Source organism: Triturus cristatus, chromosome 1_1 (assembly GCF_964204655.1).
Source record: "Triturus cristatus chromosome 1_1, aTriCri1.1, whole genome shotgun sequence".
NCBI classification, from domain to species: Eukaryota; Metazoa; Chordata; class Amphibia; order Caudata; family Salamandridae; genus Triturus; species Triturus cristatus.
Window position 1 is genome coordinate 942,314,018 of NC_140579.1, and position 22,730 is coordinate 942,336,747.

Genomic DNA, 22,730 nt, shown 5'->3' on the forward strand with positions numbered 1-22,730 from the left:
AATACAATCACCTTCATGCACTATCTCTGTGGGGGCTTAAACATTGCTATAATAACACACTCTCTTTGTGGGGACTTGAACTACACTGTGACAACACACTCTCTTTGTGGGGACTTGAACTACACTGTAATAACACACTATCTTTGTGGGGACTTGTACATCACTATGATAACACACCATCCCTGTGGGGACTTGAACATCTCTATGGTAACACACTATCTTTGTGGGGACTTGAACTACACTGTAATAACACACTATCTTTGTGGGGACTTGTACATCGCTATAATAACATGCCATCTCTGTGGGGACTTGAGCATTCCTATAACTACACACAGCCTCTGTGTGGACTTGTACATCATGAGCTTCACGGTCTTTATAATGGGATTTAAGCTTTGAATGTACACACTATTTCTATGGAGACTTAAACACAATGATCTTCACTCACTATATCGGTGGGGACTTAAACATCTATTTTAGCAAAAATGTACGCAGCTAATGAAGCTCCGGGTTCCACTTGACCATATTCCTTGGCTCCATATGATAATGTCTTTATGTGTTAGTTCCAGAATCTCCTAAGATTTTAAGCACTAATAAATAGGTTACATACAGTTTCAAGTGTCTTTCATTAAGCATGATAAGATATTTTCTGACACAATAACATAATCTGTCTTTAATGTACACCCCTATAATATATGCAGCAATTCATATATGAATAGATTATAATGTTGTTTGCTTAGTTTGTTGATAAAATAAACATTTAGCCATGTGCCTTCGACTGTATTTGATCACAAATTGTGTTACGGACTAGGTCCCCACAAGGATGGTAGCACGTGTTCAAGTCCCCACAAGGATGGTGCTGTGCGCAGAATTAAAGAACAATATATTTGCAAATTTGAAGCAGGATCCTGTTTCATGAATTTTTTCTTGACATTTTTCTGTTACTAGTGTGTTTTAAAAACATTGGGAAAGGTTAGTCCCCACAAGGCAGGTATTCACACATAGTCCCCACAAGGATGGTAACACGTGTGTGTGTGTGTGTGTGTGTGTGTGTGTGTGTGCGCGCGTGCGCGTGCGTGTGTGCAGGGCCTCTAAGGGTGGCACAATGAGTGCTGCAGCCCTTAGAGGCCTTCCCTGGTCACAAGGCCCTGGGTACCTAGGGTACCATTTACCAGGGACTGACATGTGGCCAGGGTTTGCCAAATTGGGTTTTGGCTGTTAGGCAGTTTTTAGGGAAGGAACACAGGCCCTGGGGCACCTGATTGGCAGGAGCCCAGGGCACAACAAGGAGAAGTGCATCAGCTATCAGGCAAAAAAGAGGGGGGTTACTGCAACAGTAACCCACTTTTACACCGTGGTATTGGGCAGCCCTATTGATTAGTTGCGCAAAGCCAATATTGTCATCTGGTGGTGATGGCCTAGATGATAAAGGTCCGGGTCATTTGCGGGTCGGGATCTGTGTTGTAGTCATCCGAAGGGTCCCCATCGTGTGGGATGGTATGTGCATCATCATCCCCCATGTGGATCTATATTCCCACCCCTATCGGTATGATCATCCTCCGTATCCGATGTTTGAGGTGAAAAAAATGTTGTGGGAAGTGTGGTGGAGAAATTAGAAGATTTGAATCAGCTGAAGGAGGTAGGGAGGTGTTAGTACTCCTCTCCTTTCGTTTCAAGGGTATTTTAGATTCCTCGGAAGTGTCCAGTTTCCTCTTTTTGGGAGGCTTGGTGATGACTTTGCCAGTCTCTGGGTCAATAAAAAGAGTTTTTTTTGTTTTGGATCTGAAAAATCAGGTACAAGCTGTGTGGGTAAAATGTCTTTTTTCAGTGCCGAAGATTTTGGTCCAGAATGTTCTTTGGAGTCTCTCTTTGGGGTCTTGTACTCCTTAGTTTTTGTTCTAGGAGTTTTTCGGCTCCGACGATTTTTTAGGGTCTGAAGCAATTTTTGGCTTTGAAGATTTTTTCGGTTCGGAATGTTTGTTCTTGGTATGTTTCGGTACAGAGGCTGTCTTAGGCGTCAACGAAGAGGGGCGTGGCACATCTTTGGTCCGGTGCTTCGGTGCCAAAGGCACCAGAATGCGGCAGGCTCGAGCCCAAGCCGGAAGGCTTATCTTTAGGTTCCATAGCCAGGATTGAGGGCGGGGCGTCTGAGACATGTTGCCGGTGTTGACCCGAGGGCGAGGGTGTTACTGAGCCTTAGGTTTGGTTTTTGGGAGAGGGGTTTTGGTACCCACGGACCGCTGAGGTGACTGTCTCCTCTTTGACGTCGGAGTCGTCTGCCTCAGAGACGGAGATGTTTTCTTTATCACCTTGTTGCGCCGGACATTGGGATCTCCTCCGAAGATGTCCGGAATCGAGCTACTTCCGAGAAACATTTCGTGACGTCGAGCCCGACGATCACGAATGGTTTTCTTTGACCTGAACGATGCACAGGCCTTGCAGTTCTTGTGTTTGTGCTCCGGGAGAGGCAGATTAAAAGTGCGAGTTACTTACCTTTGGTAACGATGTATCAGGTAGAGACGATTCTAGCAGCAGATTCCTACACGTAGAATTATCCCCAGGCGTGAGACTGGATCCCGAAACCTTTTTGCCACAGCATCCCTGCGTGCCGGGGGAGGTACGACATCAAGCGACTCCGACCTGGCGTCGTCCGTGTATGTGACGTCAGCGAGGTCACATAAGACCTGCCCGGCGCGCCTATGTCCGTTTTTTTCGGAGAGCTTTTCCGCACCACAACGCGGAACCACCAGATAAAAAACTGTGGAAGCATGGGAACAGTGTGCGAAGAGCAGAAACCTGCGCAGTCACCCTGCCAGCACATAGACAACCTCCCATCCCAGTGCCCCGGAGGCAAGGAACATGCGTAAAAGCCATGGCACACGTAGTAAACCCACCCCCCCCCCCCCCCCCCATTCTGAGCAAGGAATGGGACCAGTCCAAAGACAGACAGGGACAACAAACCTCCAAGTTAACCCAACCTAGAGGGCAACTGTGTGAAAGTGCCATCTTTCTTGCATGGTATGCCCCCACTTTTTACATAATGTACTTTGAGTGTGCCCTGGACTCCTGCCAATCAGGTGCCCAGGGCCTATGTTCCTTCCCTAAAATCTAAAACCCAAATTGGTAAACACTGGCCACGTGTGAGCCCCTGGTAAATGGTACCCTAGGTACCCAGGATAGGGGGCGTACCCACCTCAGGACAGGGACCCAGTGGTCCCTGCCCTTTACCTACCTGTAATGCCCCTAAATTTTATATTTAGGAGCACCCTGAACCTTCCTTCCTTAGAATCCAGATTCTAAACCAGCAAAGAAGATCAATAAGAAAGAATACCTGCCGTGCAGCTGCTAAGAGGAGGAAGACACCAACTGCTTTGGCCCCAGCGCAACCAGCCTGTCGACCCTCGAACCTGCTCCTGCTAAATCCCAGCACCTCCTGTGGCCAGCAACCTCACAAACCCCGGAGGACCTGGCTACCTTGTGACTGAGCACCTGGGACTCCCAGGAGCAGTGGCTCTGCTCTAAGCAAGTATCTAAACCCTGGCATCAGCCTGGAACCGCAAACTCTGCACACTTTGCACCCGCCAAGCCTGGCCTGTGCTGGAGTGGACAAAGACCCCGAGGACGTCCCACCGGCGACTGTGACCCCAAATCCGGCACAAAAGGACTCACCTCGACACTCCTGACGACGCCTACAGCCTCAGAACCCGGGACACCCCCCCCCCAAACTGCGATCAACAGAGTGTAAGACATCCCGACACCTAAAAGCACCCCTGCACCCGGCGCCCTGCGGCTCCCTGTGCCCAACTCCTGGGTACCTACCTATCCTCCAACTATCCAACTTACCTCTCAAAGTGGTGGTGGAACCTGAAGAATCTTCGTCCCCGAGCTTGCAGCCTTTGTTCGTCCTTGAGCTTTTCCATTGCAATCATTTGAGCGCCCGAAGGCTCAAAAGCACCCTGCACCCAGGCGCCCGGGTAGCACTGGCAGTGCAACTTTTACTCCTATCTACTTTCCCATTTGCCCTGAGCAAGTGACTAGGAGCCCAGCTCCCACAGCCGCTTGGCCTGCTAGTTAGCAGCCACCAACCAAGGGACCCCTGCCTTCCATAGGATAACATTGGGCCTAACTCACTCTGCACCCGGCTACCCCTGTGCCACTGAGGGTGTAACAACTGTACTTACTTAACCCTGGGAGACCCCTGAGTCTATGCCCAGAACCTCAACTCTGCCAGTCAAGTACTTACCCAAAAGCCGATAACTCACCTTTCTTCCATAGGGTAACATTGACTGGTTCCTCTTGAAATTTCTTCTGAGTGTGGAGTTTCTAAACTTTAAAATATTCACCTAAAATCAACCAAGTAACGAAAACGGAAACTCACCTATTAGGAGAGATCCCAGTGCTGGATCTTAGTGCCCAGCACTGACCCTGAAAAATATTTGCAACCGTTCTTACCAGTAACCAAATTTTCTTCCATAGGGAATCATTGTCAGTTTTTATGTGAAATTTCTTCTGTCGATGTTTGAAAACTACAAATATTCTTTAAAAATCGTACCAACTGTGAAAACGTAATTACTTACCTATTTTAGATAGATGCCCCAGTACTGAGCCTAGGAACCCAGCACTGGATTACAAAAGTAACAAGAACATACTTTACCCGTAACTTGAATTTTCTCCCATAGGAAACCATTGACTGTTTTTCTGTGAAATTTCTTCTAAGTGTCGATTTTGCAAACTTATAAATATTCCTTAAAAATCGCCTGTATAACTTAAACGCAGTTTCTCAACTGCTTACAGGTGGTACACTAGTGCTGGATCTAGGATCCAACACTGACCTAGAAAAAGTAACCATAACCCCACTTACCTGCTAAGTGAATTTCCTTACATAGGATAACATTGGTAATTTGATTAGAATAAGTTCGTCAACTTTCAAAATAGAAAAATATTACTTAAAAATCACAACAGTAACTAAAACGAACTTACTCACTTGTTTCCAAGAATTGTCCCAGGACTCAATCTAGGATCCAGTCCTGGAGTTAGAAAAGTAATCCTGAAAGTAATCAATTGCACATAACTTAAAATTCCCATTGAGCTCAATGTATTATTGTGTTTGAAATTGTGTTGCCTATTGCAACAAACTGTAACTTATCTGCAAAAGTCAATTGCCTATTGCAAAGTATTTAACTAAAGCATCTCATTCTGAGAAAGTATATTTTGATACCTATTGTTGGTTTTAAAATAAAACCACATATTTTTTATATGAACCATTGGCCTAGAGTTGAGATCGAGTGTGTGAGACCATTTGCTGACTGAGTGTGTACAACAAATGCTTTACACTGTCCTCTGATACTGCCTTACTGCTCGACCAAGCTACCACTTTAGAGAGTAAGGTTATATCTAACTTTATCCTCTGCCAAACCTCTGGGGACTGTGGACTCTGTACACACTGTACCTATTTGGGAACAGTATATACAGAGCCACTTTCTCACAGCAACCACCCAAAAGGGACAAGGCCAGATGACCCTTAATCAGAGGAGAGCAATGGAAGGAAGGGAGGGGAGGGAGGGAGGACAGGGATAGAAATCAATCCACCCCCCTCACCCCCCCAAACCTGGAGTAGCCAGAGCAGCAGGGCCCCGGAGCACAGGAACCCCATCCTCAAAGGACCAAAGGAGGAATGAACCGCCCCCAGACGGAGCCACCCGTCAAGAACAAGGAAGGCACTCACCGGAGAGACCGACCCCCACCGGGAGGCGAGTACCGAAGACCAACCCAAGGGTCCTCGCAGAATAGCGGAGGAAGGACGGGCCGTTCAGGAATCTGTGGCTAGAAACGTCTCTACCAAATACATCGTTACCGAAAGTAAGTAACTCGTACATCTTATAGAGACTACTAGCCGCAGATTCCTTCACGAAGAAAAGATAACCTAGCAATACCCTCTGGGAAGGAGGGTCTGCGAAAGGACCCCACCAGCCAATGCAGAACAGAGGGCCCCCACAGGGGACCAGATCTGTGGACCAGGTAGAACCTCACCCCTGCCAGTCCAAGGGAACCCCCACAAGCAGGACCCCCACCAACCCCAAGGGGATGTAGGAGGGAAAGAAGGCTGAAGAGGCTCGTACACTCACAACAGAGGAACCAAAAGCAAGGACTGAGAGGCTGAAGCACCCCACTCCCCCACAAGGCAACATAGCTTCCGTCCAATGCCAAGACAGGAAAAGCGGAAGAAAAAGATCTCCATCACACATTTACTCTTTGCAGGCACTTTTCACCCTCCTCTGCATGCGGACACCAATAATGTAGAGAAACGCCTTGCCTCCTTCAATGCCAGCCTAAGGGCAACATTAGAATTTTTAGCCCCCCTGAAAAAATGTCCTACTATCATTAAACGCCGTCAGGCCCCATGGTACTCGGCTAGAAAAGAGCTCATGTAGAAAACTCGAACGCCATTGGCGTAGTTCCCAAAACCCCTCTGACAAAGAAAAATTTAAGATGGCTCTTAGCCGCTACCATCGATATCTAAAAAATGCAAGAAAAACCCATATCGGTGCCTCTCTAGAACGAGCTAGAACTTCCCAGAAATGCCTTTACCAGATTTTAAAAACCTTAACTAACCCCTCGGCTTGCGACACTGCTTTCGTACCGTCCCAAACTCTGTGCAATAATATCGCTGAACATCTCACCCAGAAATTTGACACGATCTAGAATAAAAACACCTCGTCCACATTTCCTCTCCCTAAATTAGAACTTTAAGTTCCCCGCATTATTCCGGCAACCAGCTTTTTAGAAAGTTTCCCACTTCTCACTGAACAAGATACCGAAGCCCACTTAAAAGGTGCTAAATCAGGATCCCCATTAGATCTAATACCGGCTAAACTTACAACAACCTTGGCCAAACAGCTTACCAACCCCATATGTACTATTCTCAACAGCTCCTTGAGGGATGGAGCTCTCCCCTCAGAATGGAAAGCAGCACAGATACTTCCAATCAAAAAGAATATCAAAATTGCACCAGATGATGTCACTAACTATCGACCAATCTCGCTCCTTCCCCTCCTCACCAAAAGCTTAGAAAAACATATCAATACACATCTTTCACACTTCATTGAATCTACTAACAGTCTTGACCCCCCACAATCCGGTTTCCGTCCCAGACACAGCACTGAGTCCACCCTGGTGGCAGTCAGACGACATCAGAATGCTGTTGGATAAGGGTCAGGCAGTGCTCTTGGTGCTGCTTGACCTTTCCGCAGCATTCAACACCATATCCCATTATATTTTACTCAATCGACTGGAAGACATAGGTATCACAGGGAATGCTCTGAAATGGCTTACCAACTTCCTATCTGATAGATCACAGACAGTCAACCTAGGCCCCTTTCACTCTAAGACAACCAAGGTTACCAAGGGAGTACCTCAGGGCTCATGCTTGAGCCCTACCTTATTTAACGTCTATGTTGCGCCCCTAGCTAGATTGTTGAGAAAACTGGGGTTCATTCCTATATCATACGCAGATGAGACACAGCTACTCCTTTCATTTGATGAATCCTGCCCGAACATTCAAGCCATCTTTAGCGCAGGTATGAAATCTATAGCTGAATGGATGAAATTGAATTCTGTCCCACCCCTTGCCCTAAACTTGTGGTAAAAAACCTTGGAGTCAGACTTGACCAAAAACTTACTCTGAGAGACCATGTCTCCTCCACTATTGGAGCTTGTTTCCATAACCTTAGCATGCTCAGAAGAGTCTTCCCTTTTCTACCTATGTCCTTGTGAGAAAGTGGCTCTGTATATACTGTTCCTTAATAGGTACAGGGTGTACAGAGTCCACAGTCCCCCAGGGTTTGACAGAGGTTAAAGTTAGATAAAACCTTACTCTCTAAAGTGGTAGCTTGATCGAGCAGTAAGGCAGTATCAGAGGACAGTGTAAAGCATTTTGCTGTACAGACTCAGTCAGCAAATGGTTTTACACACTCAATAACTGAACTCTAGGCCAATGGTTTATATATAAAAAAAATATATGCTTGTTTTATTTTAGAACCAACAATAGGTATTAAAATATACTTTCTCAGAATGAGATGCTTTATATAAATACTTTTTCAATATGCAATTGGCTTTTGTAGAAAGTTACAAGTGGTTGCAATAGGCAACACTATTTTAAACACAATAATGCATTGAGTTCAATGGAAGTTTCAAGTTATTTGCAATAGATTACTTTTGTGATTCCAGGACTGGATCCTAGATTCAGTCCAGGGACAGTAGTTAGGAACAAGTGATAAAAGTCGACTTTGTTACTGTTATGATTTTTAGACAATATTTTGCTTTTTTAAAAGAGGACACTTCGAAAATATTTCCTAGAAAACAGTCAATAATTCCCTATGGAATAAAATTCAAATTGCAGGTATGGTACGTTCTTGTTACTTTTGTAATCCAGTACTGGGTGCCTAGACTCAGTACTGGGACCTTTATCCAAAACAGGTAAGTAAGTACGTTTTCACAATTTATACGATTTTTAAAGAATATTTAAAGTTTGCAGAAATCGACACTTAGAAGAAAATTCACAGAAAAACAGCCAATGGTTTCCTAAGGAAGAAAATTGGGTTGTGAATATTTTTCAGTCAGTGCTGGGTACCAAGATCCGGCACTGGGAGCTCACCTAATAGCAGGTGAGTATTTTCGTTTTCGTTACTCGGCTGACTTTGTGAATATTTTAAGTTTTGAAAAGTCCACACTTTGAAGAAATTTCAGGAAAAAACAGTCAATGTTACCCTATGGAGAAAATTGAGTTATCAGCTTTAAGGTAAGTACTCGACTGGCAGAGTTAAGGTTCTGGGCATAGACTCAGGGGTCTCCCAGGGTCAGGTAGGTACAGTTGTTACACCCTCAGCAGCACAGGGGCAGGCGGGTGCAGAGAGTTAGGCCCAATGTTATCCTATGGGAGGCCTTGGTTGGTGGCTGCTGACTAGCAGGCCACGCAGCTGTGGGAGCTGGGCTCCTGGTCACTTGCTCAGGGCAAATGGGGAAGTAGATCGGTGTAGAGGTTACACTGCCAGGGCCACTCGGGCGGCTGGGTGCAGGGTGCTTTTGAGCCTTCGGGCGCTCAATTGGTTTCACTGGGAAAGCTCCGGTTTAGAAAAAGACTGCAAGCTCGGGGATGAAGATTCTTCAGGTTCCACCACCACTTCGAGAGGTAAGTTGGGTAGTTGGAGGATAGGTAGGTACCCGGAGTTGGGCACAGGAGGCCGCGGGGCGCCGGGTGCAGGGGTGCCTTTTGGTGTCGGGAAATCTTACTCTCTGTTGATCGTGGTGGGGGGGCACCTGGTTCTGAGGCTGCAGGCGTCGTCAGGAGCGTCGAGGGAAGTCCTTGGGTGCCAGACTCGGGGTCACAGTCGCCGTGGGGTCGTCCTCGTGGTCTTTGTTCACTCCGGGACAGGCCAGGCTTTGCGAGTGCAGAGTGTGAAGGGTTCGCGGTTCCGGGCTGATGCCAGTGATTAGAAGCAGATTTTGAGTACAGCCTCTACTCATCGGAGTCCCAGGTGCTTAGAGCCAAAAGGTAGCCAGGTCCTCCGGGGTTTGTGAGGTTGCTGGCCACAAGAGATGCCGGGTTGGAGCAGGTTCGAGGCTCGACAGGCCGGTAGGGCTGGGGCCAAAGCAGTTGGTGTCTTCCTCTTAGCAACTGCAGGGCAGGTCTTCTTTCTTCTTGCTTTTCTTTGTATTTCCGAATCTGGAATCTGGGGAAGGAAGGTTCAGGGTGCCCCTAAATACTAGATTTAGGGGCATTACAGGTAGGTGAAGGGCAGGGACCAATGGGTCCCTGTCCTGGGGTGGGTACACCCCCTATCCTGCCTCTCTCCTGTGGGAGGGGGGCAGTAGCCTAGCCCTGATTGGGCAGGGCTTCCCATCTTCAAGATGGCAAGAGCCCGGAGATGTGCTTCACCTCGCCTCCCCCACCTGAGGGGTGGGGTTGGCAGGCTGGCACATCCCCTGTCCTTATTTGGGGTATCCAGCCAAGCTTCCAGCCAGAGTGGGGGGTTGTAGTGGCCTGGGGAAGCTCACAGATGCGGCATGCCTTTGAAGCTTCCCCATGCCTATCCTGGGTGAGGAGATCTAGCCCCTCGCCCAAGATGCGGATTGTTGCAGGCCCAGGAGAGCGGGGAGCTCTCGACCCAGGGGTCAAGCAACATGTCTGCTGTGTGGCAGCCTAGGCAGCCTCTCAGACAAGACATGGATTGTAGGTTAGGTTTCAGGGGGCATCTCTAAGATGCCCTCTGGGGTGCTTGGTACATTAAATCCCACACTGGCATCAGTGTGGGTTTAATGTGCCGAGACGTTTGATACCAAACTTCTCAGTCTTCAGTGTTGCCATTATGTTGCTGTGGAGTTCCTGTTTGACGAGCTCATAGCACCATATACTCTTAAATGGCAGCACTGCACTTACAGTGCCCAGGAATGGACCTGGGTACTGTAGGGGCACAGGGCTCCTGCTCCTGTGCCCACACCACTGGCATAGGGCACCCAGCTAGAGGGGTGGCTGATGTATGCCAGGGCAGTGTAGGTTGTGGGCATGGCACACAGGGATGTGTGCCATGTCGACTCCGATTTGTCTTGTACCCAGACACTCAGCCTGCTAGGGCAGTGTGCGTGTGTTAGGGTACAGGGCCTCTAAGGGTGGCACAATAAGTGCAGCAGCCCATAGAGGCCTTCCCTGGTCACAAGGCCCTGGGTACCTAGGGTACCATTTACCAGGGGCTGACATGTGGCCAGGGTTTGCCAATTTGGGTTTTAGGTTTTTAGGGAAGGAACATAGGCCCTGGGCACCTGATTGGCAGGAGTCCAGGGCACACTCAGTCAAAGTACAGTCAGTAATTCTGCAAAAAGTGGGGGCATACCATGCAAGAAAGATGGCACTTTCTCACATCGACCCCGTGGTATTGTGCAGCTCTGTGGACTAGCTGGTTGAAACCCATAGTATCCTCTGGAGGGGAAGGTCTAGAGGGATAGATGTCGTCCTGTGGCACATTAGGGACATCTGGTGTGTTATAATCATCCCAGGGGTCTGGGGTAGAAGGTGGGCTAGGATCCCCCAGTGGCTCATTGTCTGCATCGTCCCCAGTGTAATTAGAGGTATCATCGTCCAGTGGTGGAGGAGATGGTGTAGGAGAGTGGTGTGGTGAGGGAGGTGGAGAAGGAATCCTGAGAGGAGATGTTGCAATATCTCTTTTTAGGTGGTGGATCCGGTGTAGGCGTGTCCAGTGGTCGTTTCTTGGAGCTAAGAATGAGTGGACCAGTCTTTGGATCTCTTAGAAGAGTTTTTTGGGTGGGGTCCGGTTTAAAAAGCTCTTCAGTAGGAGGCTGTTCTTTCGGTTCCGGCGGCTTTTTCGGTTCCGAAGGTTGAATGTTTGAACCTTTCAGGAGCAGCTTTTTGCTCGGTTTCGATGTTTTCTTCAGAGTCAAGGGGTTGGTTGTAGTCAATTTCGGTGCAGAGTGCGTGGATGTGGAGGCAGCAGTCAGCACAGAGGCGGAGAACGCCGGTTTCTTTTTCGGTGTCGTTTGGGTTTCGGCACCGATGGTAGGCTGACTCGAGCTCGAGTGGCCAGAAGGCTTAGTTGTTGGCTTCTTTGCCGTCCCGAAGGTGGGGCGTGAGAAGCGTTTTCTCGGTGTACATCTGAGCCCGAAGGTGAAGGTGTGACCGAAGCCTTTTTCAGTGGTGGGGGTCGGGGTCGACTTCTTTACTTACGACCCGCTCCCCAGGAGTGATGTCCTCGATATCGGAGTCCTCGGCTTCGGAGGCGCTGACGAGTCCTTCAGCCTGCACCAGCTCCGGAACATCGACACCTTCGTGGAATATGTCGTCGGGGGTGGATGTAGATGAGCGAGCCATTGTTAGTCGAGCTTGACGATCAAGAATAGTCTTTTTGGAGCGGAAAGAGGCACAAGCTGGACAGTCTCTGGCCTCGTGCTCCGGGGAGAGGCAGAGGTTACACACCTCATGCAGATCTGTGTGGGGGAACTTCGACCCACATTGAGGACACTTCTTGAATGGAGTCCTTTCCATGAACCAAAAGTCAAGGCCCAGGTAGGCCCGAAAGGCCTTCGTCGACGGCCGGAATCAAGGACTTCGATGTTGAAGAGATGCGCGACAACTAGGGATCGCGATCGAAAACAATACCGGAGAAGGGTGAAGGATAGCGCATCGAAAGTAGGAGTGGAATCGGTACCGAACTGGAGCGCGAGAAACACATCCGAGCCCGATGGCGGAAAAAAACAACCTAAAGATGGAGCGGATGCCCATGCGCACTATTATCCAAAGGAGGAGTCCCCTATCTTGTGACTTCCAAAGACTTTTCCAAGACAAAAACAAGTGCAAACACCCGGGCCCAACACCAGATGGCGATCTATGGATAGTGTATAATCTGCAGCTCATATGCCTCGAACATAAGAGCACCAGTCTTTTTTTTTTTTACTATACAGCACAACCTTGAGAAGATGTTTGACAGACATCCGCAATGTCATGATGTATTGCGCTTTCTAAGACATACTATTACAATAAAGCCTTGGCTGCTAGACCCAGCTGCTGCTTCTGAATCAAGTGCTATTGATGGCTCTGGCAAAATCCCTGCCCCCCACAAGCAATATTCCACAGAAACCCATACACGCCAGAAAAGGCCTTGCAAATTCTGCATCCTCAAAGGTCAACAATAAAATAAGTATAGGAAGATCTGAATATTGCTGAACAAAATGAGCACTTCAAGGTCTTGTAGCCAATCTTGGCACAGATACAGGAACAAGGCTCCATACAAATGCAACAATTCAAGGCATTCAATCTTAAGAACCTCAACCAAAACTGAAGCACGCTTTAACTTACCAGATTGGAAATGTGAACAATGGTGCTGACTTTGAAGCGTGGTGGAGAGGGGACTTGAGATGTACGCACTGGGTCATCTATAGTGATGGAAACTCCAGTCTTCTGTTGACTAATGGACCTCCGGATCAGAGTATCTGTAAGGGTCACTGAACAGAAAACAGCGATATTCACATTAGAATTTTGAAGAATAGGCTAGCTTGAATAGGTCTGTCCTCCCGTGTGTAGTATTCGCCTCAGAGTGAACACCTTAAAACCCACCTATGTCATCCTCAGCAGTGTGAGAAAGTGGCTCTGTATACACTGTTCCCAAATAGGTACAGTGTGTGCAGAGTCCACAGAGGTTTGGCAGAGGCTAAAGTTAGATACAACCTTACTCTCTAAAGTGGTAGCTTGTCAATCCCCCCCGTTCCATGTCCACTCCACAGCTCCCCCGAACCCCTTAATTTGGCCCCTCACTTCACCGTCTGAGGTGTCTGCTAGGCGTAGTAAACATAAGTAACGTGGGCAGGTGGCCACTCGGAATTCAGTAGCCAAAAGAGCCAGAAACGGCTGCCACAACTCCCGGTACTTGGCGCCCTCACCCGCCATGGTCAACGTGAGTTTCTCCATTCCCAGGACGTACCACAAACGGTACAACCACCCCGTAAAGGTCGGGACGGTGGGGTAGCGCCAGTGAATAAGGATGTTCTGTATCGCCGATCCCAGCGCTATTGCCATTTGCCGACCTCTGCGTGATCGAAGTAGGTACGTTAAAGGGTTGGGAAGACCAAGCAAGATGTACGCTGGGAATCGAGGCAGCACTGTGTGAAAATGTTTATCTACCTCATCCAGCACCTGCGTCCAATACGGCTGAATGTGGTCTCACTCCCACAGCAAGTGTGTCAATGTACCTATCTGATCACACCCTCTCCAACACCGCGCCTCCCTCGTGTGGTCTATGGAATGTTGACGTTCTGGAGTGCAATACCAATATGTTACCACCTTCGTGAGAGTCTCGGTGAGTTGCTACTTTCACCCTTCCACCCTTGTCACAGCCGGCTCGGATATGGCGACTTAGAGAAATGGGACGATACGCACCACAATGAGTCCTATCCTTCCCTGGCTTTGGGATGACCGCCATTGAAGCGTCTAAGAGATCCCGAGGAATCGCCCCGGGTTCGGAAAAGGAATTAAAGAGTTGGGTGAGGAGAGGTGTGAGCCCGGTACAGAACTTTTTATAGAAGATGGCTGGGAAGCCGTCCGGCCCGGGGGCCTTTGCAGGCTTCAGCCGCGCTATGGCCGCAATTACCTCCTCTACCCGTATGTCCTTATCTAAGAAATCGGCCTGCACCTGAGTCAGGGCTGGTAGAGTGACAGAGTCCAAAAAGTCCGCCCCTTCCGCCTCGTTCAATGGGGAGGCGGTATAAAGTGTGGCATAAAAATCGCGGAACGCCTCCGCTATGGCACCGTTCTCTGAGACTCGCGTGCCATCTTCTCTACGGATCTCGCGAACCCCCTGTATCTGTCGGGCTTCACGGAGCTTGTGAGCAAGAAGGCGCCCGCACCTGTCTCCCCCGGTGTAGTAGGGGTGTTTCAATCTCAGGGCCGCAAACTCCGCCCTATCCTGATCTAGGGCTGCCAGTTGTTGGCGCATCGCCTTCAACTGACGCCACACACAGGGAGCTCCCGTTCTCTGATGCATCTGCTCAAGTTCTCTTGTCCGGCGTGTGAGCTCGTCTCGCTTACGCCTGCGCTCTACATTGTCGGCCGCCGATATGGCAATAAACTCTCCTCGGAGGACTGCATTTAGCGCCGCCCACTGGGTAGCCAGAGTCGTGTCAGTGTTAGCGTTATGTGACAGGAAATCAGTAATGGAACCTTGTATGTGTGTAACCACATCCGCTCTGTGTAGGAGGGTGTCTCTAAGTCGCCATATCCGAGCCGGCTGTGACAAGGGTGGAAGGGTGAAAGTAGCAACCACCGGTGAGTGATCGGAGAGTGAGGCAGCCCCCATCTCAGTGCCCTTCGCCATCTCTCGAACTGAGGTAGACACCAAAAAATAATCCAGTCTGGCATAAGTCTGGTGGGCGTGCGAGTAGTTGTTCTTCCGACCCTGCGGGTGGAAGCTACGCCACAGATCACAAAGTCCCAGATCCCGCAATCGTCCCATCCCTGGTGCCGAGAGCGCTCCGGCTTGGTGCGCCGCTGACAGGATCTGTCCAATGCATTATCAAAGACAAGATTCAGATCCCTGCCAATGATAATATGGCGGTCTGCCGTTGCCGTGATGTCAGTCAGCGCGGAGTGGAGAAATTGTTCCTGACCCTCATTTGGCCCGTATATGGAGCCTACGGTACATGTCATGGTGCCCAGGGCAATTCTGTAGGCCAGTAACCGACCCTTGATTTCTGCCTCCTTCCGCAGGACCTCTCCAATAAATCGCTGCGCCACCAGTATCGCCACCCCCGACGCCTTGGTAGGGCCGGAGGAAAAGAATTGCACCGGGAATTTCCGTGATCGGAGACGGTGACGGTGTGAGAAAGTGCCAACTTTCTTGCCTGGTATGCCCCCACTTTTTGCTGAATTGCTGAATGTACTTTGACTGAGTGTGCCCTGGACTCCTGCCAATCAGGTGCCCAGGGCCTATGTTCCTTCCCTAAAACAAACCCAAATTGGCAAACCTTGGCCACATGTCAGCCCCTGGTAAATGGTACCCTAAGTACCCAGGGCTTTGTGACCCAGGAAGGCCTCTAAGGGCTGCAGCACTCCTTGTGCCACCCTTAGAGGCCCTGTACCCTTACACACACACACTGCCTTTGCAGGCTGAGTGTTTGGGTGCAAGACAAAAACAAAGTCGACATGGCACACATCCCTGTGTGCCATGCCCATCACATACACTGCCATGGCATACATCAGTCACCCCTCTAGCTGGGTGCCTTATGCCAATGGTGTGGGCACAGGAGCAAGAGCCCTGTGCCCAGGTCCATCCCTGAGCCCTGTAAGTGTAGTGCTGCCATTTAAAGAGTACATGGTGCTGGGAGCTCGTCAAACACGAGCTCCACAGCACCATAATGGCAACACTAAAGACTGGGAAGTTTGGTATCAAACTTCTCAGCACATTAAACCCACACTGATGCCAGTGTGGGATTTAATTTACTCAGCACCCCAGAGGGCATCTTAGAGGTGCCCCCTCGAACCTAACCTACAAATCCACGTCTGCTCTGAGGCTGCCTAGGCTGCCACCCAGCAGACATGTTGCTGGACCCCTGGGTAGGAGAGCCCCTGCTCTCCTGGTCCTGCAACAATGCACATCCTGGGCGAGGTGCTAAATCTCCTCCCCCAGGATGGGCAGGGGGAAGCTTCAAAGGCATGCCGCCTCTGTGAGCTTCCCCAGGCCCCTGCAACCCCCCAATCTGGCGGGAAGCTTTGGCCGGAAACCCCAAATAAGGACAGGGGATGTGCCAGCCTGCCAACCCCACCCCTCAGGTGGGGGAGGCGAGGTGAAGCACATCTCCGGGCTCTCGCCATCTTGAAGATGGGGAGCCCTACCCTATCAGGACTAGGCTACTGCCCCCCTCCCACAGGAGAGAGGCAGGATAGGGGGTGTACCCACCCCAGGACGGGGACCCATTGGTCCCTGCCCTTCACCTACCTGTAACCCCCTAAATCTAGTATTTGGGGGCACCCTGAACCTTCCTTCCCCAGATTCGAAACTACAAGAACAGCAAGAAGAACAAAGACCTGCCCTGCAGCTGCTAAAAAGAGGAAGACACCAACTGCTTTGGCCCCAGCCCTACCGGTCTGTCGACCCCTGGGACTCCCATGAGTAGAGGCTCTACTCGAAACCTATCTCTAACCCCTGGCAGCAGCCCGGAACCGCGAACCCAGCACACACTGCACCAGCCGAGCCTGGCCAGTGCCGGAGTGAACAAAGACCCTGAGGACAACCCCACGGCGACTGTGACCCCGGGTCCAGCACCCAAGGACCTCCCTCAACATTCCTGAAGAAGCCTGCAGCCTCAGAACCAGGTGCCCCCCCCAACCGCGATCAACTGAGGGTAAGATTTCCCGACACCTAAAGGCACCCCTGCACGCGGCGCCCCGCGGCCCCCTGTGCCCAATCCCGGGGTACCTACCTATCCTCCAACTACCCAACTTACCTCTCGAAGTGGTGGTGGCACCTGTAGAGTCCTCGTCCCCGAGCTTGCAGTCTTTTTCCTAACCGGAGATTTCCCATTGACATCCATTGAGCGCTCGAAGGCTCAAAAGCCCTCTGCACCCAGCCGCCCGAGTGGCCCTGGCAGTGAAACCTCTACACCTACCTACTTCCCCACTTGCCCTGAGTAAGTGACCAGGAGCCCAGCTCCCACAGCCGCGTGGCTTGCCAGTCAGCAGCCACCAAACAAGGCCCCCCTATCCCTCATAGGATAACATTGGGCCTAACTCTCTCTGCACCCGGCCGCCCTAGAGCCGCAGAGGGTGAACCAACTGTACCTACCTGACCCTGCCTTACTGCTTGACCAAGCTACCACTTCAGAGAGTAAGGTTATACCCAACTTTAACCTCTGCCAAACCCTGGGGGACTGTGGACTCTGTACACCCTGTACCTATTAAGGAACAGTATATACAGAGCCACTTTCTTACAGACAGTCCCTAGCTAATAGGTGCATTTCCTGCAAGAGGCATAGATCGGCCTGGGAGTTTAAGACATGATAAGACCGCCCGACGCTTAACAGGGTTGTTGAGGCCCCGGACATTGAGAGTTAGGATTGTAAGAGTGTTAGCCGGCATTTATGGAATCTTAAGGACCCAACTTGCCCCATCGAAGCCCCTATGACTACCTAATGGAGATGTAGAGTGAGGAGCCTGCATGCATGAAATCATCTGGCGGAGCTTCAGTAGCCCCCCTCCCCCCCCCAATAGCGGACATGGAAGCCCAAAGCCCCCAACCCTAAAGCAAAAAATTCAACTAAGACGAAAACTGTCGCAACCCATTGCCCTCCACCTCTCGGTGAATGGAAGGATGACATCGTGGAGTAAGTAGCCTGCAGCAGGATGGCTGCCCCCCGCCAACGGCCTGTGTATTAAACTATAAACTAGCCCGACCCTCGCCGCTTCCGGTGTGTATGCCCGGGTGTGGCCAGGCCTTTTTACATTGATTTGTGTAGATGCACACCCTATGTACGTATAGTTGCGATAGCATACCCGGTTAGAAATACTTTGAGAGTTCTGTTTCTTTTGAAAATTCAAGAAAGACCTACACTGACACGGGGAGCACGTACCGGAACTTATAGATCTTAGTGGGGCACATCTGGGGGACAGGGATGCAGGGCACCCTGAGTGTCCTGTCCGTCTGCTCCTAAACCTATTTTGCTAGTCCATTCCCCTTTCCCCATTTTATTAGACGCGGCCGGCACGGATGGGTTGTAGGCGGCATGCTGTGTTTAAAGTTGGGAATGTATGCTCTGCCTCCCATTTACCTTTGCCTGGTTGATATCATTGGGTGTAGCAAGCCAGCCCGCAGGGTTGTAGGCGCTAAGCTTTTGTATAGCGGATGGTGTTCTTTCAATAAAACAGATTTAAAATTAAAGCGGTAGCTTGGTCGAGCAGTAAGGCAGTATCAGAGGACAGTGTAAAGCATTTGTTGCACACAATCAGTCAGCAAATGGTCTGACACACTCAATAACTGAACTCTATGCCAATGGTTTATATAAAAAATATATGTCTGTTTTATTTTACAACCAACAATAGGTATTAAAATATACTTCCTCAGAATGAGATGCTTTAGGTAAATACTTTTGCAATATGCAATTGACTTTTGTAAATACTGGTTACAGGTTGTTGCAATAGGCAACACAATTTCAAACACAATAATGCATTCAGCTCAATGGAAGTTTTAAGTTATTTGCAATAGATTACTTTCAGGATTACTTTTGTAACTACAGGACTGGATCCTAGATTCAGTCCTGGGACAGTTCTTAGAAACAAGTGATAAAAGTCGACTTAGTTACTGTTGTGATTTTTAGGCAATATTTAGCTATTTTAAAAGTTGACAGAAGAAATTTCAGAAGAAACCAGTCAATGTTACCCTATGGAGAAAATTGAGTTATCGGCTTTTGGGTAAGTACTTGACTGGCAGAGTTAAGGTTCTGGGCACAGACTCAGGGGTCTACCAGGGTCAGGTAGGTACAGTTGTTACACCCTCAGCGGCGCAGGGGCTGCCGGGTGCAGAGTGAGTTAAGCTCAATGTTATCCTATGGGAGGCAGGGGGCCTTCGGTTGGTGGCTGCTGGAGAGCAGGCCACGCGTCTGTGGGAGCTGGGCTCCGGGTCACTTGCTCAGGGCAAATGGGGAAGTAGGTAGGAGCAGAGGTTGCACTGCCAGGGGCACTCGGGCGGCTGGGTGCAGGGTGCTTTTGAGCCCTCGGGTGCTCAATGTTATTCAATGGAGATCTTGGAAAGTGAACAAAGGCTGCAGGGGGGCCTTGGTTGGTGTGCTGCTGACTAGCCACTCGGGCGGCAGGGTGCAGGGTGCTTTTGAGCCTTCGGGCGCTCAATTGATTTCAGTGGGAAAGCTCCTGGTTAGAAAAAGGCTGCAAGCTCGGAGACGAAGATTCTTTAGGTGCCACCACCACTTCGAGAGGTAAGTTGGAAAGTTGGAGGATAGGTAGGTACCCAAGAGTTGGGCACAGGGGGCCGCAAGGCGCCGGGTGCAGGGGTGCCTTTTGGTGTCGGGAAATCTTACCCTCTGTTGATCACAGTTGGGGGGGTACCAGGTTCTGAGGATACAGGCGTCGTCAGGCGTGTAGAGAGAAGTCCTTGGGTGCTGGCCCGGGGTCACAGTCGCCGGGGGGTCCTCCTCGTGTTCACTCCGGCACAGGCCAGGCTTGGCGGGTGCAGAGTGTGCAGGGTTCGCGGTTCCTGGCTGGCACCAGGGGTATTGCTGTTTGAGCAGAACCACTGCTCGTGGGAGTCCCAGTCTTGGTAGAGTCTCAAGGTGGTCAGGTCCACCGGGGTTTTTGGGGTTGCTGACCACTAAAGGCACCGGAGTTCCACAGGAGCAGGTTCAAGGATCAACAGGCCGGTAGGGCTGGGGCAAAGTCAGTTGGTGTCGTCCTCTTTTTAGCAGCTGCGCGGCAGGTCTTCTGGTTTCTTGAACTTCTTGCTTGTTTTCGAATCGGGATCTGAGGAAGGAAGGTTCAGGGTGCCCCTCAATACTAAATGTAGGGGCGTTACAGGTAGGTGAAGGGCAGGGACCAATGGGTCCCTGTCCTGGGGTGAGTATACCCCCTATCCTGCTCCTCTCTGGTGGGAGGGGGCAGGGCTCCCCATCCTCAAAATGGCCGGAGCCCAGAGTTGTGCTTCACCTCGCCTCCCCCCACCTGAGGGGTGGAGCTGGCACACCCCTTTTCCTCACGTAGGGTTTTCCGAACGTCTTCCCGCCGGAGTGGGGGTCAGAACCACGGACTTAATAAATAAAATCCGCCTATTGTATACGATGCCTTGTGCCAGAGTTAAGGTGAATGGTATGATCTCGGACCCGTTTCCGATATCGCGGGGTACGCGTCAGGGTTGCCCACTGTCCCCGCTCCTTTTTGCCATTGCGATGGAGCCGCTAGCGGCACGAGTTCGGCAACATCACACGGCGCGTGGAATCGGGCTTAGCGCGCGATGTCTGTTGATATCACTGTATGCAGACGACGTAACGCTTTATCTTACTAAGCCTGAGGAGAATCTGGACGTGGTACTGCGAGAATTCATCTGCTTTGAAGGGTTGGCCGGTATAGCGATAAACTGGTCCAAGTCGGTGGTCTTCCCGTTGACGGAGAGTACCCCGAGGCGGCTGTCGGAGTACCCCTTGCGGTGGGAGATGGATGCGGTTAAATATCTTGGCATCTGGGTGAGTCGTGTGCCTCAAGACCTTTGGACTCTTAATTTTGGGAGGGCAGTTGCGTGGCTGGAGGAGAAGGTAAAGATATGGGGGCGGATGCCCCTATCGCTGACAGGAAGGATAGCCCTGGTCAAGATGGTGGTTCTGCCCAAATTTCTATATCTGTTCGCGAATATTCCGATCCCTCTGACGTCGCAGTTTTTCGCCACACTGCGGTCACACCTGATTGAGTTGGTGTGGGCTGGTGGCCAGGCGCGCGTTTCTTGGGACATGCTGACGCTGCCGCTCACGCAAGGTGGGCTGGGGGCGCATGATATGCGGTTATATGCGTTGTGCGCCCAGGCCCAATATCTGCACTTTTGGGTGCATCCGACGCCCTTTCAGCCGCATGTGGCTGTAGAACAGGACACTAGCGCCGGTCCCGCTCAGAGTAGCCATCTGTGCGAGGGCACGCCGCCCCCGGGGAGATGTGGACACAGCGGAGATGCTGCGCTGGGTCTGGGCGGAGCTCGGGCGCAGGGCGGGTGTGCCTCTCCTCTACGCTCCGTCCTTGGCCCTGGAGCGCAACCCGCTGTTGCCCTGTGCCTTTGACGGAGCTAGCCCACATTTGATGCGGCGGATGCATTTGCGGATCTTTTTCCGGGAGATGTCTTCATGCAGCCGCCGGTGGCAGCGGAGGGACAGGCGGTGACCTTTTCTGAATTATTTTTTTATCACAAGCTACGGGAGACATGCCGAGCGTTAAATGGGGATTTTCCGGCGGCCCCACCGGTGTTCAGGGCGCTAGTGGACGTTGTGGGTTCCCCGTCTCCCCGGCGATTGGTAACTAGACTATATAAATCCATGCAGACTGACGCGCCGGTGGTGCGTCCTCAGTCTCTCCAGCACTGGAATGAGGAGCTCGACTCTCCCCTGTCGGAGAAGTGGGCCTTCTGTTGTGGGCAGCTGGCTGAGCTCTCCCCCAACTACAAGCTGCGGCTCATACATTTCAAGTATCTGCATAGGTTCTACAGAACTCCGATTGCACTGCACAAAATGGGATTGCGGGAGAGCGCCGGTTGTTTGAGGTGCGGGGGCGAACACGCCTCGTTTTTACACATGGCGTGGTCATACCAAAAACTCACGGAGTTTTGGTCCCGGGTATATGAGATAACCAACCAGATGTTGGATCGCGTTGATGCTCCTGCGCCTGAGCTGGGGATACTGGGATATGTCAAGAGCACGCCCCCTGCGACACGCAAACTGCACGCCATGCTTTTTTTGTTTGCTAAACTACAGGTGGCAATACACTGGGGTAGGAGTCGGGTGCCTTCGGTGAAGGGATGGCTGTCAGATGTGGCATATGGTCATGAGCAGCTGAGCGTGTTCTGGGATTTGATGCCGTCCGCCTCCCGTCCTCGGGATATTTGGGAACCCTTTGTGAAATGGACTCAGGAGCAGCGTGCGACAGAGACTTCACTGGATGACTGAATGTGGATGGTCCGGCGTGTGCCCCGGGGGAGGGGGGAGGGCGGAGTGCCTGGGTAGGAGGGGAGAAACTTTGGGTGGTCCCTTGGTCCATGTTCGCCCCACTGAGGATACGAGGACTTGGGCCTGATACTGTACATTACTGGACGGGCGCACTGGCAGGCCTGGCTTTATGTGTGGATGTCTTTTTCCATTGTTGGTAGACCAAGATGTTAGAAATACCACGAGAGATGGATGTACATGAGCGACCGCATGAGCAAGTATCACCGATATACTGAAACTGTAATGGTGCTGGCTTTTGTTGTTGGTTGTTGTTCTACGTTGTATCAACTTCAATAATGACTTAATAAAAATTAAAAAAATAAATTAAAAAAAAAAAAAATCAGCCGATTAACCAAAACGCTTTTTCTGAACTGTTTTTAGGAAATGTCTCAGTGCTGAATCCAGGATCCAGCACAGAGTAAGAAAAAGTGACGATAAGGAATATGCTACTTACCAGTATGCATCTTTTCTTGGCATGTAGAGCTGCAGAGCCA

At 50.5% G+C, this 22,730-nt stretch overlaps 1 protein-coding gene across 7 annotated transcripts in view; it reads right to left on the bottom strand.

The window, feature by feature from the left end:
- LOC146871323 (apoptotic chromatin condensation inducer in the nucleus-like) overlaps positions 1-22,730 on the bottom strand; it is a 929,701-nt gene that overhangs the window by 579,495 nt on the left and 327,476 nt on the right. For all 7 annotated transcript variants that reach the window (XM_085650820.1, XM_085650821.1, XM_085650822.1 and 4 more), the window contains one exon: positions 12,860-13,005. In XM_085650820.1, coding sequence (XP_085506946.1) covers positions 12,860-13,005 — 146 coding nt within the window. The remainder of the gene's footprint in view (positions 1-12,859; positions 13,006-22,730) is intronic.